This window comes from Macaca fascicularis, chromosome 10 (genome assembly GCF_037993035.2).
Source record: "Macaca fascicularis isolate 582-1 chromosome 10, T2T-MFA8v1.1".
NCBI lineage: Eukaryota > Metazoa > Chordata > Mammalia > Primates > Cercopithecidae > Macaca > Macaca fascicularis.
The window spans coordinates 30,159,163-30,175,053 of NC_088384.1; the positions used below are offsets into that span (position 1 = coordinate 30,159,163).

General features: G+C 49.1%; 2 gene segments (V, D, J or C); both read right to left on the reverse strand.

The window, feature by feature from the left end:
- Positions 1-94: 94 nt before the first annotated feature.
- Positions 95-4,141, reverse strand: LOC135965240 (immunoglobulin lambda variable 2-8-like). The segment is given in 2 exon segments: positions 95-3,939; positions 4,055-4,141. Coding segments are annotated over 2 exon segments (654 nt in total).
- Positions 4,142-12,952: 8,811 nt separating this feature from the next.
- On the reverse strand, positions 12,953-15,375 carry LOC102119605 (immunoglobulin lambda variable 3-21-like). The segment is given in 2 exon segments: positions 12,953-14,887; positions 15,291-15,375. Coding segments are annotated over 2 exon segments (447 nt in total).
- Positions 15,376-15,891: the final 516 nt, after the last annotated feature.

Sequence of the window (15,891 nt, forward strand, 5' to 3'; positions counted from 1 at the left end):
CTTTAATTCACATGACTCATTGTTTTTCTATCTTGTAATTTCAAATGAAGAAAAGAGCTTCTTCACTTCAGTATAAGCCTCCTCACTTCACAGCAGGTAACACTGAGGCCAAAAGAGACTAACTGGCTCAGGAGAACAGAGAGCAGTGGGGGCAAATCCAGGAGCTGACCCAGGTGTCCTGAATTCTGAACCTGGGCCCTTTGAGGTGGAGCTTAACCAGGGTAAGGAGGGAGGGGACATGATGGCCAGGCAGGCAGCATGGCTGTGTCCCATGGACACACTTCCATCCTCCATCATGGCCTGGGCATCCCGAGAAGCCCACTTCAGCCTGCAGAATGTGGGGGCTGTACGCAGGCTACAGCTGGAGAATCTGTGGGAATTGGGGGCTGCTTTGGATGCAGGGCCTGGCCTGGCTCCTGCTGGTTCTCTCTGCACTGTTGCCTGCTCCACTGTCTCCTGAGAAGGTGGGGACAGGTGTCTCATGGCCATCTCTACTGGGGGTAGCTGAGTCTTTAGGAGACCACAGAGGATTCAGGTTAAGGAGGCTTTGGGGCTCATTCTCAGGATCCCATCTCCTGAAGCATCACCTGGGCTGAGCTCAGGGTCAGGACTAGGCTTAGGGTCCTGTGGGGGCTTAGCCTGGGGCAGCATCTGTGCAAAGAGTAAGGAGAAGTAGCAGGTGATGGGCCGAGGCCAGGGAGAGACATCCCGGAGTTTTGTCTCCGGAACCCATAGCTGGGGCTGGTTCCCATCATATTCCCAAAAGTTCCTATGAAAATGTTCCCTCCATCTCACTGGATTGCAGAGAACTCGACAGGCTTCAGTGTGGGCTTCGTGGGTTTGGTTCATGTGGAATTCTTTTTCCTCTCATATCTCATATGGAAGTGATTGTCACTGCTTATTTGAGCAATCTTGAAGGAATGACGGGAATCACAGCCTGGTGTCAGGACACAAGTCAGGAATCTTAGGAGGGTTTTGGTCTTACTTCCTCATTGCTTGGGATGTGTGGGACAGCAATAATGTTCAGTCTCACTGCTGGGATCCCAGGGAGTCTCAAAGAAGCTCACTAGTCAGACTTGAAGCCTGAGAATCAGATTTTTGTCTCTTAGTTTTAATCTTTGACCCCACACCTCAGCTGTGTGGGGCTCTACTCTGTTTCTCATGGAACCAGGAGACAAAATTGTTACCCCCAGTGTTGCTGCGGATTCAGCAAAGCAGATGATGACAGACTGCCAGGTGTCCATGAAGTGGAGGGAGACTGAGTCAGAGCAGTCAGGACCCCAGTCCTGAGGGGACGGACAAATGTGGAGATGAGCAAGTGCGTGGCCTAACCTCAGGGTGCTATGGCTTTGATCTTTGTCTCTTCCAAATCTTATGTTGAAGCTGGATCCCCAGTGTTGGAGGTGGGAACTAATGGAAGCTTTTAGGGTGATGGGAGTGGATCTCTCATGAATAGTTTAATGCCCTCACTTGGGGTGAGTGAATTCTCACTGTTTCCACAAGAGCTAGTTATTTAAAAGAGCCTGGCATCTTCCCCTTCTCTCTTGCTTCCTCTCCCCCCATTGACCTCAGCACACACTGGCTCCCCTTCACCTTTTGCCATGACTGGAAATTGCCTGAGGTCTTCAGCAAGAGCAGGTGCCACACCTTGAACTTTACAGCCATTGGAACTGTGAGCCAAATAAACCTTTTATTTTCTCTATAAATTACCCAGTCTTGGGTACTTCTTTACAGTAACAGAAAAAGATCTAAGACACAAGGGGAGGAGTGAGAAGTGACCTGTGCTTCTACAATGTGCTCTCCTTGTGTGAGTCTCCTCTGTGCCTTGAGTGAGGTGGGTGAATAAGAGCTAAGCCACTCAAAGTGTGGTCCTTGGAGGACCAGCAGCATCAGCCTCACCTGGGAGTTGCTGGACACAGAGAATTTGGGGCCACATCCAGAACTGCTGAGGCTGCATCTGCATCTTAACCAGACCCCTCAGGGGCTTGTATGTCCACTAGAATCTCTGCTCTAAGCCACAATGAAAATCTCACTTCCTCTACTTTTGACAACAAGCCCTTGTCTCCCCAGGTCCTTCCGAGGCCACCTGGGTCTGGTGCTTTACAGGCCTGGACTCATCAAACTGAGTTTGATTCATGTGCTTGACCCTGTCATGATATGCAAAAAAAAAAAAATTAAAAATGGGCATTTTTACAATTCACATGGGTGGTGTGTTAGGGAGGAGAAAATATTTTAATGAGATATCCAGAGAGAAATACATGGCTTATGCCATTTTTTGTTGTTGTTGTTCTCACTCAGCTCCAGTAAGTCTTATTTCTCAGACATATTATGTTCTGTTCTGTGTTCCAACCGCCATGTGTTTTTCTCTTTGAAAGCTTTCCTGTGTATATCCCTATTCTTCACCCAAAACCTGCCTAAATGCTCCCTATCCTATCAGTTCCCCGTACTCACCACTGTTCAAGGAAGTGGTCTCTGACCATTAGAACATTTGGAAATACAGAATTGGAATCTTTTAGTGTTTTTGTTTTTGTTTTATTTCTGATGGAGTCAAATTAGTTCTGCTATTGATAGTGGTTGTTATCATTTTAAATGTTTACATTGTAAATGGTGCTATAAGTCCATATGGAATATCCCCAAAGTTGATCCTTGGGCCACAAAGACTTTTTTAAAGCTTATTTTTATTTTCTTTAATTTAAGTGAGATGAGGGTTCACTCATCTCACGGGGCTAGTGTGGCCCAGGCTAATATCAAACTCCTGGGATCAAGTGATTCACCCATCTTAGCCTTCCAAAGAGCTGGGATTACAGGCATGAGCCACCGTGTAAGCCCACAAAGATTAAAATTCTTCTTATCTGATAATTTTAAAAAAGTTTACCAAATCCTAAAAAATGAAGAGAACTGAACTATTTGTGAAAAGGCCCAACATAAAGCAGAACAGGAAACACAAAAATAAAACTGTAACCAGATAACATTTTTCTGTTTGATAAGTTGGCAAAAATTTACACTTTCAACAATGTACTCTGAACAAGTACTTCCGGCTGGCATTGTAAATTGGTAGAACCCCGCTGGAGGGAAATCTAGCAAAATGGGAGAAAATTACAAGCACGCATCTTTCTGACCCACAATTTCACTTTCAGAAATGAACCCTATGGTCATATTCACACAAGAACTCAAAGGAGGCTGCATACGGATGTTCGCTGCACAGTTATTTAAGATCAAGGTTGTGGCGATAACCATTAGAATGTAGTTGGCTAAAATTTTACCAACAGTGTGGGAGATGGTGATGTGTTTAGGTTGAAGACATTCCTGAGAAAAGCAGTGACTGCAGCAATCAGGCAGCTCCTTGTCCCTGTCCCTGCATTTGAGGAGCTAGGAAGAGTTGCACATTCAGGGACCGACCACAGCACACAAGCATCAGGAAGCTGTCCCTGTCCTGGATGAGAAACCACAGGGCAGGTTTCCTTTTGGGTTTCATGGTGGGAAAGGAGAGGAGCTGAGAGAGAAGAATTCTGAAGGCCGCGCTGCAGGAGGCCCCTTGCACAGGGTGAGGAAGCATCTTCAGAGCAAGGAGGAAGCCTAAGAGCCCAGGGCAGGTTTTGGTCTCAGTTCCCCATGAACTTGGACCACTGTGGAAAGTGTTGCTGCCTGCATATGAGCTGCAGTAATAATCAGCCTCGTCCTCAGCCTGGAGCCCAGAGATGGTCAGGGAGGCCGTGTTGCCAGACTTGGAGCCAGAGAAGCGATCAGAGACCCCTGAGGGCCGCTTACTGACCTCATAAATCATGAGTTTGGGGGCTGTGCCTGGATGCTGTTGGTACCAGGAGACATAGTTATAACCACCGATGTCACTGCTGGTTCCAGTGCAGGAGATGGTGACCGACTGTCCAGGAGACCCAGACACTGAGCGAGGCTGAGTCAGGGCAGCCTGAGCCCAGGATCCTGGAAAGAGGGAGAAACACACTCCAGTGAGTCAGTGCTGGGCCCAGGTGAGCCTGAGGAGCAGGAGACCGAGAATCAGTCAAGGACCCAGAAGCCCCTTCCCTGGAGGTGTCACCTGTGCCCTGAGTGAGGAGGGTGAGGAGGAGCAGAGCCCAGGCCATGGTGGAGATGTCCGGAGAGCGCTGCCTCCTGAGACCCCAGCACTGGACCTGCCCCCAGCCCTGTCTTATCCCCTCTGCCTCAGAGGAGGGCGGGGCCTCCATGCAAATCTGCGTCCTGAGCTCCTCTCCTCACCCCACCCTCACCTGGGCCTGGGCTCAGAGGCTTCTGCTTCTCTGGACAGCAGGGCTCAGCTGAGGAGACTAAAGTCCTTGTTTGTCTATTCTGATGGCAGGAACTTAATTTTTTTGTGCCTGATTTCCTCAGGACTGAAAGATCTGCTGAAATCCCTTACCTGAGTGAGCTCCTGGCCCTCAGTGTCTCTGCTGTGAGGTGACTGTGTCTCTGTGACCCTCCAGGCCTGGGCACACCCTGCAGTGCCCTCTGCTTGGCACCCACCTCCAGGCTGTTTCTACTGTCAGGAAATGGGGGTACCCATCTGGTGGACTCCTCTGCTGGGTGTTGTTGGTCCCTGGTCTCCCCAGCTGCAGCCTCGTCCCATCCCCACCCCCACGCTTTGTGCTGAAGCATCTGCAGCATCGAATCCCTGGAGCACATCAGCCGCCCCAGGCAGTGCACCCACATCCACACGGGCACATGTGGGAGGGACCCTGTGGAGGGAACAGGAGCACTGACCAGGTGCACAGTCCTGAGCCTGATTCCACTGCTCCCAATGCAGCCCTTCCCACTCATCAGCAGACGACGTGTCCTTCCCACCGTCTGGGTCTCAGCCTGAGAAATGGGGACCACAGAGCCCACACTGCACACAGGTGATCCATGGGAATATGACCAAGCAGGAAAAAGGGAAAGTTTGTTAACAGGCTTTTCTGTGTGCACCAGCGTGATATTTATTGTGAATGTTTGCTTTATTGAACTGTAATTTATGTGTTAAATCACAGAGATGCGTGTTTCCTGCTTTCTTACTTTTCCCATCAGACCACTTCCTCAGCACAACTTAAAGCTGACCTCTCTAAGCCTTGCGACAATGAAGACACACAGACATTCAATAAATACGTTTTTTTGTTTTTTTCCTTAAAAGGATTTTTGTATCTTTTCTTCTTTCCCCATAGCTTATGACAAAATTCTTTTAATGTTTCATATTAAATATTAATGGATTCAGGTTCCATTTAAATATTATAACATACACTATCCTGTCTTCCCACCTAGATTCATGTCTGGAACCAGGACAAGTGCGTGGAGCAGCTATTTGAGCACCAGGAAAGGAAATGGTACGATGCAGTTTGGGATGGTCCCGGCAGATGGCATACAACAGAGTCAGTGTCACACTCCTGGATTTCCTCAGTGTTCCCTGGCTGGTTTCCTGACAGCCTGAAACTTGAAGGGGCACAAACCTGAAAGCAAAAAGACCAGAGAGCCCTATTGTTACGGATTGAAGATAGGAAAGGATATTATTTGACTTAAAATGAAGGCTCAGTCCCCTGCACAAGCAGGTGGTTCACACCTGTGTTATCATCTCTCTTACACCAGCGCCCCTCCCTGGGTTCACACCGATGTCCTATGGATGGAGACGGGGCTCCCTGCACCAGGTCACTCCACAGCCCCTGTAACCTGAAGGGGTGCAGACCAGCACTGTTCATTCACAATACGTTGTGAGTCTCATGGAAATCCCAATGTCTCGTCATCGCATTAGAAATACAAAGAGAAGAGAATGAGTTAAATAATATACTTTATTTGCTTAACATAACAAAAATAGTATCACCTTCATATGTAATTAAGTACAATTATTTGAGACATCTTATATATACTTTGCATGGCTACTGTTACTATGTTTTGAAGAATCTGTGGAGATTGTGTGGCTGATAGAGATGTGAATGGGTTTCCTGTTGACAAGCGTGGGCTGCTGTGGCTTTTTAAGTGTCAACTTTGATAGGCTGAAGGAGGGGTGGAAAGAATGATTTTTTACCCCGGGTGTGGAGGGTGGAGGTGGGCAGTGTCCATCCTGCAGCTCCCCCTGTGGGTACATCTGTGGTCCCTGCATGGGGTGAAGCTTCTCCTCCTGCCCTGGGTTTCCCTGCAGGGGGATCTGACTCCAACTCTCCCTCAGAACCCAGAGCACCTGGTGACTCAGGCTCCCTTTGCATTCCATACAAGTGCAAGAAACACTCAGATCTCATTGGGCATCTGGATACTCACAATGCTAATTTAGGAATAAATGGGTGCTTTCCAGTGTACAGTGGCCTCCTGAGGTCCTGCATGGCCCATGTTGGGGATGGCTGGTGATATTAATTTGGGTTCCCTGGAAACAGACTCTGACATGAAGAATTGTATGCACAGAGGATGTGAAAGGAGGTAAGGGAAGGAACACCGGGCAGGAGACCCCGACCCTCATTGAGTCCTCAGTCTTTCCCACAGGGAGCTGTGGAGCTAGGAGGAATTTCAGGTCCTCCTATATCGAGGCAGAGGGTTCAGATCTTGGCCTCAGGCAGTCATGAAACCTAACCTCGCTGAGGAAGGGCATAAACCTGGAGGAGGCAGTTTTCTGTGCTGAGCAGCACTTCCCAGTGAAGAAGGCACAGCTCTCAGCTGCCACAAGCTCCCAACAGTGCTGCGGGGGTGAGATCAGAGGAAGGAATCCGAGCAGATCCCACAGTGTCCACTCCGCTGGTTTTTCTGTAGAGAATGACATGAGCCTGAGCTCATGTCTGGGGACTGATCCAGGATATTCAGGCCAAGGACTGGCTTGTCATGACCTGTGGAAATCCAGAGACCAGCTGAGGGATGTCTACCTCAGTCTCATGATTCAACCAGACCCCATTTCCCTAAGTCACAGCTGAGTCCCACACCCCAGTACATTGCGGTCAGCTGCGTCTTAAATCCACTCTTGACGCCCCCTCTGCAGAGTCTGCCTGGAGGGCTGGAGGAACTCAGATCCAAGGGTCTCAGAGCCAGGTGAACTGGGGCAGACCTGCTCATGAATTTGTCCACAGTCTTCCTGGCTTGAGGAAATGTCCCATCCTGGTCATTTCATCTGAATGATGGATTGTGTCATTAGGACACTTGTCACCTACTTCAGTGAGAATAGTTGAGTCATGTAAGGAACCACTCATCCATGTGGAGTCATCAGGACATCTGGTCTCATTTCACCCATGGTGTTGATACTTCTAGTCCGTCCCCATCTCCACAGTACACCAGCCATTGCCATCCTCAGCTCTGCCATTGTTTATTTATTTTCCCATCAATATTTTATGTAAAATGGTATAAAGCACCAGGGTTCTCTATCTAGTGTGGTTTTCTGGTGACTTTTACAAGTTCACATGAAATATTGATGGGAAATCCAACTTTAAGCCCCATGGTCTCTGTGAGAATCCCAGGGACACAGTCTTTGCACAGGGTGTGGGCTCCATAGGGTGGTGATCCCTGGTCCCTGCAATGACATATATCCTGTCAATGAGCCAAAGACCACCCGGTGGCCAGAGCTGTGGCCTGAGACTGGTGAGAATCCCTTTCCCTGTGGAAACCATCTCCTCAAGGAGGCTGGGGATGTCCCATCCAGGAACCAGGGTCCTGAATGCCCCACTCCACCCACCTGAGACTCCCCTGAGCACAGGATCCGCCCCTGAATCAGAGTATGCCTGGAACTGGAAGGAAAGGCAGAGGGAGAAGGGACAGGGGAGCCTGTGGAAGTGCCCAGGACTGAGGGCTGAGCTCCTCAGAATGTTGCTGAACAGAGAGGGACAAGACCCTGAGAGGGGCAGGAGGCTCAGGCAGCAATACTAGGTGAAGGGCTCAGGCCCTGGAAACACTTTTTCCTCACACTATGCCCTCCTCCTAGAGCACGTCGACCTCGGGGCGTCTCCCAGGGAATCCTAGCCCTGTGGGAGCTGCCCAGGCTGACACCAGGGCCCAGGCACCTCCAGCTGCATTTCCTAGGTGAGGCCCTCACTATTCCCCGTCTCCTGTCATTTGGGAGATGCCGCGTGAATGCAGCACTCAGGACGGGTTTACTGCAACCCGAGGGGATAGGATGCACTTTATTGGGCTTCCAGACCCAGGATTCATCCTCAAATACCTCTTGAATCTTCAGGACTGGCCTCCCTCTTAGGCTCCTCCTGGGCAGCCCCAGACTAACTTCTGGTTGCAGCTCTGCTGCCCCATGCTGGTGAGGAAGATGGAACCCAGGAGCTTCCCTCCTCCAGGTGACCACAAAACACCTGTCACCTGGGAGACTGAAAAGTATGTAGTCCAGCCTCAGTCTGTGCCATATGTGAACCCTTCTGGCTCAGCACAGAGAGGTGGCATATATGGTTGCAGGGAGGTGGGGCAGGTGCATTTCTGGTAACTGAGTCTCAGGTTGAAATGCTCTTCTCTGTACCATGGTTTTTGATCACAGAATGGAGAGTGCAGGAAAACCTTAGTCCAGTGAAATGCGGTTCTCCCCACATGTACTCCTGCTTCCCATGTATACTGAACACAAGGTTGATTTTCCCACCCCAATAAGAACAGCTGCACTGTAACTGGAGCACCTGATGTTTCTGTCACTAAACCTCAGTTGTGTGCTTCAACCATCATCACCATCATTGTCATGGTATTTTTTCTATTAATCATAAGATTAAGAAGATTAAGGTAGAAAATTGTGACCATAAGTAGGTGGGAGCTTTCTGTGTTCAGTCCACAAATGAGAAACTCTATAGCATTCCCTACAACTGTGGTTTAATCAGCATGGTTTTATTTTTCCTTATAAACTTAAATATTTATCAAAAGTTAACATTTCAATGATTAAAACTGATACTTTTCTTCCATGAGATTTTGATCATTTTTACATGTTTGATGTGAAACTGTGCTTCTTATTGCTAGAAGGCCTTTTCTTCCCTGTAGGAATAATCAAAATGACTTTTAATCCACATTAGGCCCCTGTTGGATCACAGGCCCCAAGTGGATTCCTAGGCCCCAGGTGCACATCAGGCGCAGGTGTACAAGCAGGCCCTGGGTGGGCTTACCTGTGTAGAGGTAAGGAGCTGACCTGGGGGGAGGGTGAGCAGCCAGCAGCCCAGGGCTTTCTGAGTAGATCTTATGAAAGGAAGGAGACGAGGATATGGAACCTTAAAGAAGTGAGTTCACTTCCTTGGTGACAGACCCCATTGGAACTTAGAACTCTGGTAACCAGGCACCCACATCCTAGGGACAGCCCCGCAGCCAGCTCCCTTGGTGGGAGATGCTCAGGACAGCAAGATGTTCTCATGCTGCATCCCCACATTTCGAGGTTCGTGCTTCAGGAGGGCCCAGAGCGAGAGCCTTTCCCACGATGCAGACGCAGGCTCATCCCTCACCCCAGGCACATCTGACCGAAGGTGCTGTGAGTAGGAATGTGTTACAGTTGACTGCTCAGCTAGAAGGCATTTAAGGTCATCCTAAATTAAAGCATGGCTTTGGGATGAAGGCATCAGGCAGTCATTGTTCTTGAACCACATTCTGAAGGAGGGACATCTTTGCATGAGTCTGTTCTTTGCACTCAATGGCATTTTTCAGAGGGGAAGAGCTGTATGAAGCCAGAGATGCCAAGGCATGCCACAGTGCTCACTAGGAAACTTTCCTGTTTAGAATGTGAGATGCATGGAGCTGGGGCTTGAGGGTCTCAGTTAAACATGGACAGTTCAGACCAATAATCCAGGGCATTTGGCCCACAGGGTCCAGGCATTGTGTTAGATCCAGTCACCACACAAGAGGAACTCCAGGGACTGTGGCCACCCAATGACTGTGTGTCTCCCCTTATTGTCCTTTCACTTAGATCATCTTCAGCTAAGACACCCTCAGTCCAAACAACAGCAGAACAGAGTGGTCCTTAGAGCCTCAAATCCTATACTGACCCAACTTCTGCAGAGCCTGCCTAGAGGGTTGCAGGGAAGGGCAGCCTGGAGGTCTCAGATCCAGGTGAACTGGGTCAGTTCTGCTTATGACTTTGTTCACAATCCTGCTGGGGCTGGAGAGAGAGGGTGACACAGATAGTGAAGGGGTTTCTGTCTCACTTCCCCATCTGTCTGTGTCACTGTGAGATGGGTACCGCTGCTGTCCCAGGAGTTACAGTAATAGTCAGCCTCATCTTCCACCTGAGCCGCAGTGATGGTCAAGGAACCTGTGTTTCCTGACCAGGAGACAGAGAATCGGCCTGGGATCCCTGAGGGCCGGTAGTTGTTACCATAGACGACCAGCACAGGGACCTGGCCTGGCTTCTGCTGGTACCAGCTTGCATAATAGGTTTTGAGGCTGTCTCCTTGGCAGGTCATGCTGACTGTATGTCCCAAGGCCACAGACAATGCAGGCTCCTGAGTCAGCTCAGAGGAAACCACGGAACCTGCAAGAGAGGACAGGAGGGGTGTCTGAGGATGAGGCTCTCATTTCCAGAGCCCCACACCCTCCATCACTTTCTGTGCTGAGCTAAGGCTCAGGGCTGGGCCGATCCCTGGTTCTGTGGGGGCTGAGCACTGGGAGGCAGCACCTGTGCAGAGAGTGAGGAGGATGAGCAGGGGAGGGGTCCAGGCCATGGTGGAGATGACCCAGAGTTCTGCTTCTGAGCCCACAGCTGGGGAGGAACCTCCAGGTCTCTCTTATCATAGGAAGGGGAATCTCTTCATGCAAATTTACTTCCTTTATTCTTATGTCATTATTAAGTGGCTCTGGTGAGCAGTGGATGCAAATCTGCTCTGCATTCCCTAAAACATTTGTCCTAGTTCTGTCTGGGCCGTGAGCCTGATGGCCTTCTCTGAGTAATTTCTCAAGATCAGAAGAAGGGTCAAGTATGTGTTAAGATTTACCCAATACAAGGGACCTTAAAGGAAGCAACAGTACTGCCCTTTGCATTTGAGCATTACCAGGGGCTTGGACACATTAGGGGCCTCAGACTAAACCTCACAGTGCCCCCTGGTGCCTACAGTGTGAATGTCATTTTCTGTAGGTCACTAGATCACTCAGAAGGGCTGCCTATGAGCCCATAATTCATGCCAGATGCATTGGTGAGAGTTTTACAAGTGTTACCTCAAGAAGACTTTTATAATATGGAATAGGATGTTGGGGAGCCTTATGCTCCAAACCTATCTTTATTAGTAAATCGATATTAGGAGGTTAAATATTTTTCCCAAGTCCTCCAGACAGTAGTGAGTGGAGTCAAGATTCCACCCAGGAGATGCACCTCAGAGCGCGACCTTCCAGGCCCTCCCTGCCCTGCCTCCTGCACCCTGCTCCATCTCCTCCCTTTCCCACATCCAAGGTCTTTGAGGTCCCTCTTGTTTTTGCTTGCTAAACTTCCCACAAGAAGATACAAAAGAGCTAGTGATCTAAATGGCAGAAAGATATTTTCTCACAGTTGTGAAGCTGGAAAATCCATGATAAAGATGTTGGTGGGTTTGATTTCCCCTGAGGCCTCTCTCCTTGGCTTGCAGGTCCCTACCTCTTTGCTGTGTCCACACATGGTCTTTCCTCTGCATGCTCATCTCTGGTGTCTCATTTCTGTGTGTGCAAATATTTACTTTCTAGGATGACATCAGTCAGATTGGATAAGAATCCACCCTAATTTCTTCATTTTCACTTAATCACCTCTTTAAAGATGCTGTGTGCAATTTCGGTCACACACACACTGCATTACAGCTTCAATGATTGAATTGTGGAGAACATAATTCAGCCAACAACCCTCCATCCTATGGACTCCAAAAAACTCTCTTCCTGTTATACTAAAGTTCTCACAAAACTCAGAGCAAATGGATGAAGATGAAAGTCATGAGCTTGTGACACAGGGCTGTCTTGAGCAGAGACAAGATCCAACCAAATAGATGGTACAAGTATGTTCTTATCCAAAGAAAGACCTCAGGCCACTGTACGAGGTGAAATACAGTGTCCCTCACAAAGAGGTCTCCACCTAGAACATATGCTGGTGCAATTTTCAGACTTCAAATAACCCTAGAAACCAGGGAACATTAAACCACATCCTGTGGGACATCCCCGGCCTGCCATGTTTTTTAAATATCCCCACAACTGATAGCAGTTTTCATATTTTTAAACGGTTACATTGCAGATGGTGCTGTCAGAACCTACATATTATCCCCAACGTTGTCTCATGTGTGGCAAAGACTAAAATACTTCTTATCTAGACATTTAAGAAAGAGTATACCAAATTCTAAAAAGTAATGAGCCCTAAAATATTTGAGTAAATGCTGAACCTCAAGCAAAATAGGAGAAATCAAAAATATAAGTGCAAGAAGATAATTTTTTATATCTCACAGGTTGGCAAACGTTTGCACTTTCAGCAATGTACTCCAATCGATATTTAGGGCTGGCATTGTAAACTGGTAGAACCCCTCTGGAGGGGAATGTGAAAACAATGGGTAAAAGTTAGAAAGGCACATCCTTTTGACCCAACAATTCCACTTCTGGAAATTTATCCTACGTTCATATGCACACAGGAGCTCAAAGGAGTCTGCACAGGATGCTCGCTGCAGTGTGATTTGTAAGATCAAAATCATGCTGATAACCATTAGAGGTTGCCTGGCTAAAATCCTGCTGTGGAATACTCTATGGCTTTAGAATACTTGGGCAGTGCTCTATGCCTAGGATATCCCAGGAAAGAATAAGAAATGGTGCATGTAGGGGATGGTCTTTGACAAGGGGGACCAGGACAAAAGCCTTACACTTCATTCTCTCCTTTTCCTCTGAGCTTTCCCACATCAGCCAAACAGGGTAGGGAGAGTAAAAGCCCCTCAGGCAGGGCCTGGCCACCTGCTCTGGTCTCTGAATGCAGCCTGGCCTGACAACTTGGCTGCAACTTTGTGACCAACCCAGAGCCAGAACCACAAAACTAAGCGACTGTCAATTCCAGGTGCACCGAAGTGACAAGATCACAAACACATGTTCTTTTACCATGCTCACTATTAGGGAGCAATTTTTATGCAACAATAGGCAATAAATACAATTTGATTTTTGAAATACATTTTCTTGTGGATATTTCAAGTACACAACATATTGATATAGGATACAGGTAGAATAAAATGGTTACTTTGTTTTTCGTAAAATCCATTTAATCGAAGTTTATGAAGCCTAAACTATATATAATCATGGCTATGTTTACCAATTGATTAAAGAAATTTAAATATTGGATGCAACTAATGTTTGAATATTTATTAAATTAATTATCTCCTTAAGTAGATTAATAAAGATTTCAGCTACAAAAGTACTGATGTCCATGGAAATCACAAATGCTGGATGTCAATGAGGACGAAGGAAAGGACTCACGTTAACTCTTCCCTGTGGAGCCATTTTGGAAGCTCCCATCCTATAGGGAGACCATCCACTTTTGGGGAGTTTCCAGGACAGGGCCTCAGCGATGTGCGACAGGGGAATTTTGAGGGAGCACTGAGCCTGTCCCTCAAAATCTCCCCAGTTCACCAACCTGAGGTGTTGAGGAAAAGAGGAGGAGCAAAAATAAGAAAAACATGGCCAGGTGCAGTGGCTCACGTGTATATTCCCAGCACTTTTGAAGGCCGAGGTGGGTGGATCACTTGAGATCAGGAGGTCAAGACCACCCTGGCCAACATGGTGAAAACCTGTCTCTACTACATACACAAAAGTTAGCCAGGCAAGGTGGTGGGCACCTGTAATCCTAGCTACTCAGGAGGCTGAGGCAGGGAGAATTGCTTCGACCTGAGAGGCTGAGGTTTTAGTGAGCCGAGATTGTGCCACTTCATACATCATGGGTCTGAGAAATGCCTCATTTGTTATTTTGGGGCCAAGAGCAGAAAGGCTCTGCTGCAGGTGCAGGCAGGGGTGTGAGTGTCGTGCTATTGGGACTGAGAAACTAGCAGACTCTACCATAATAGAGGAACTGGACATAGGAACTGAAACCTTGTGCTTAAGGCAAGGCTTCAGAGGAGAATCCTACTGTAGACCCATGGGATTTAGCAACAAGTCTATGTCATGTGCAGTTGCGAATTATTTCTCTTTTGAAAACAACCTCTGAGAAGCTACTGGGCTTCTCAGCAGTGCCAGGTGGGTCACAAGGAAGAGGGGATCTGGGCAGACTTCACAGTGTCCCCTCCTCTGGTTTGCTCTGTTGGGAATCACAGGCTGCCACACAGCCTGGGGCCAGTACCTCAGCAGGGCTGGGCAGCAGTTCTGGGGCCTGATCCAGACCGTTGATCTCAGGAGTTGCCCTGTCCCAACCATATGACCATCCAGGGGCAGGACAGTGGACAGAGGTTGCCTCTGTCTGTCTTTCTACCCAGGCCTTCATTCTCTAACTCACACAACAGCCCCAAGTCACCAGATGATTCTGGTCCTTCCAGGCCATGTCTCTGCCTGATGTATGCTCTGTAGAGACTCCTGGAGGGGGCTGGAGGGAAGGGCGCCTGAAAGGCTCAGATCCAGGTGAACTGGGCCAGATTCACTCATGGCTTTATCCACAGGCCTCCCGGGGCTGGAGCAAGAGGGTGGCAGACGCTGGGAGGGTGTTTTGGTCTCACTTCCCCATCTGCCTGTGTCACTGTGGGATGATCACTACTACTGTCCCACACCTGACAGTAATAGTCAGCCTCATCCCCGGCCTCGACCCCGCTGATGGTCAGGGTGGCGGTGTTCCCTGATTTGGAGCCAGAGAATCGCTCAGGGATCCCTGAGGGCCGGTCGCTATCATCATAGATGACCAGCACAGGGGCCTGCGCTGGCTTCTGCTGGTACCAGTGCACATATTTACTTCCAATGTTGTCTCCCCCACAGGTGATCCTGGCCGTCTGTCCTGGGGACACTGACACCGAGGGTGGCTGAGTCAGCTCATAGGAGACCGCAGAGCCTGCAAAGGAAAAGAAAGAAAAAAAGTAGAGGTTAAGTTGCAGGTAAAAGAGCCTTTTTATGAAATCCTTGCCCTCCTGATGTGGACAAGTTCCGGAGAGTCTGTGAACCCTCAAGGTAACCCCTGCGATCAGCCCCAGTGCCAGTGGCCCATGGACTTTCCTGTTGCGTGGAGCCTTTGAACGGAAAACCCACTACTCTCTCCTGGCAGGTGCAGCCGCTCAGGCTCTCACAAGGCCTTGAGCAGAGTGTGCGGGGAGTTCAGCCCCAACAGCCCCCACCCTGCAGCAGGGTCATGACCATCCTGCCCACCACAGGCAGGGCCCCGCTGAGCTCAGAGTCAGGGCCACACTGGACCCGGAGCCCTGGAGTTGGGCAGGTTGGTGAGACTCTGGGGGCAGCACCTGTGCAGTGAGCAAGGAGGCCGAGGAGGAGAAGGGTCCCGGCCATGGCTGAGGCACCGCCAAGGCTGCTTCCCGAGGCCAGGCTGGGCAGGTTCCTCTCAGGCCTCTCTTATACCTTTGCTGAAGAGAACAGCCCGTGATGCAAATCAGCAGAGTCAGGAGCTGCTGCTGGAGGAGATCTGTGGTTTCCAGTGAAGGGCTCAACCCAAAAGGAAACAGAGAGAGGAGGGGTGGCCCCTGCTTACCCACCCCCTCAGCCCATGCGATTTTCCTTCACCCACTGATCCCACGGTGTGGGCTCACATCTTTACCCAGATTGTGCCCAGCCTTGCTGCTTGGCTGGGTTGGTCATGGAAAAGCTCAGAGCTGAGTTTCTCTTCATTCTCTAGGGGATACAAAGTTCTTCCTATGGGATAGTGCTTGGCCTTGTTCAAGAGGATGCCAGAGTCACAGTGGTGATGGGGGAATTACCTGGAGTCCACAGTCCCCTCCTCCCTTCCATCCTAGCTCAGGAGGGAGGTGGTTAGCTTTTGTCTGTGTCTCTAGAAATGTCCTGGTCATAAATATGTTATGCCAGATGTGAGATGTCTGGTATAGGCCT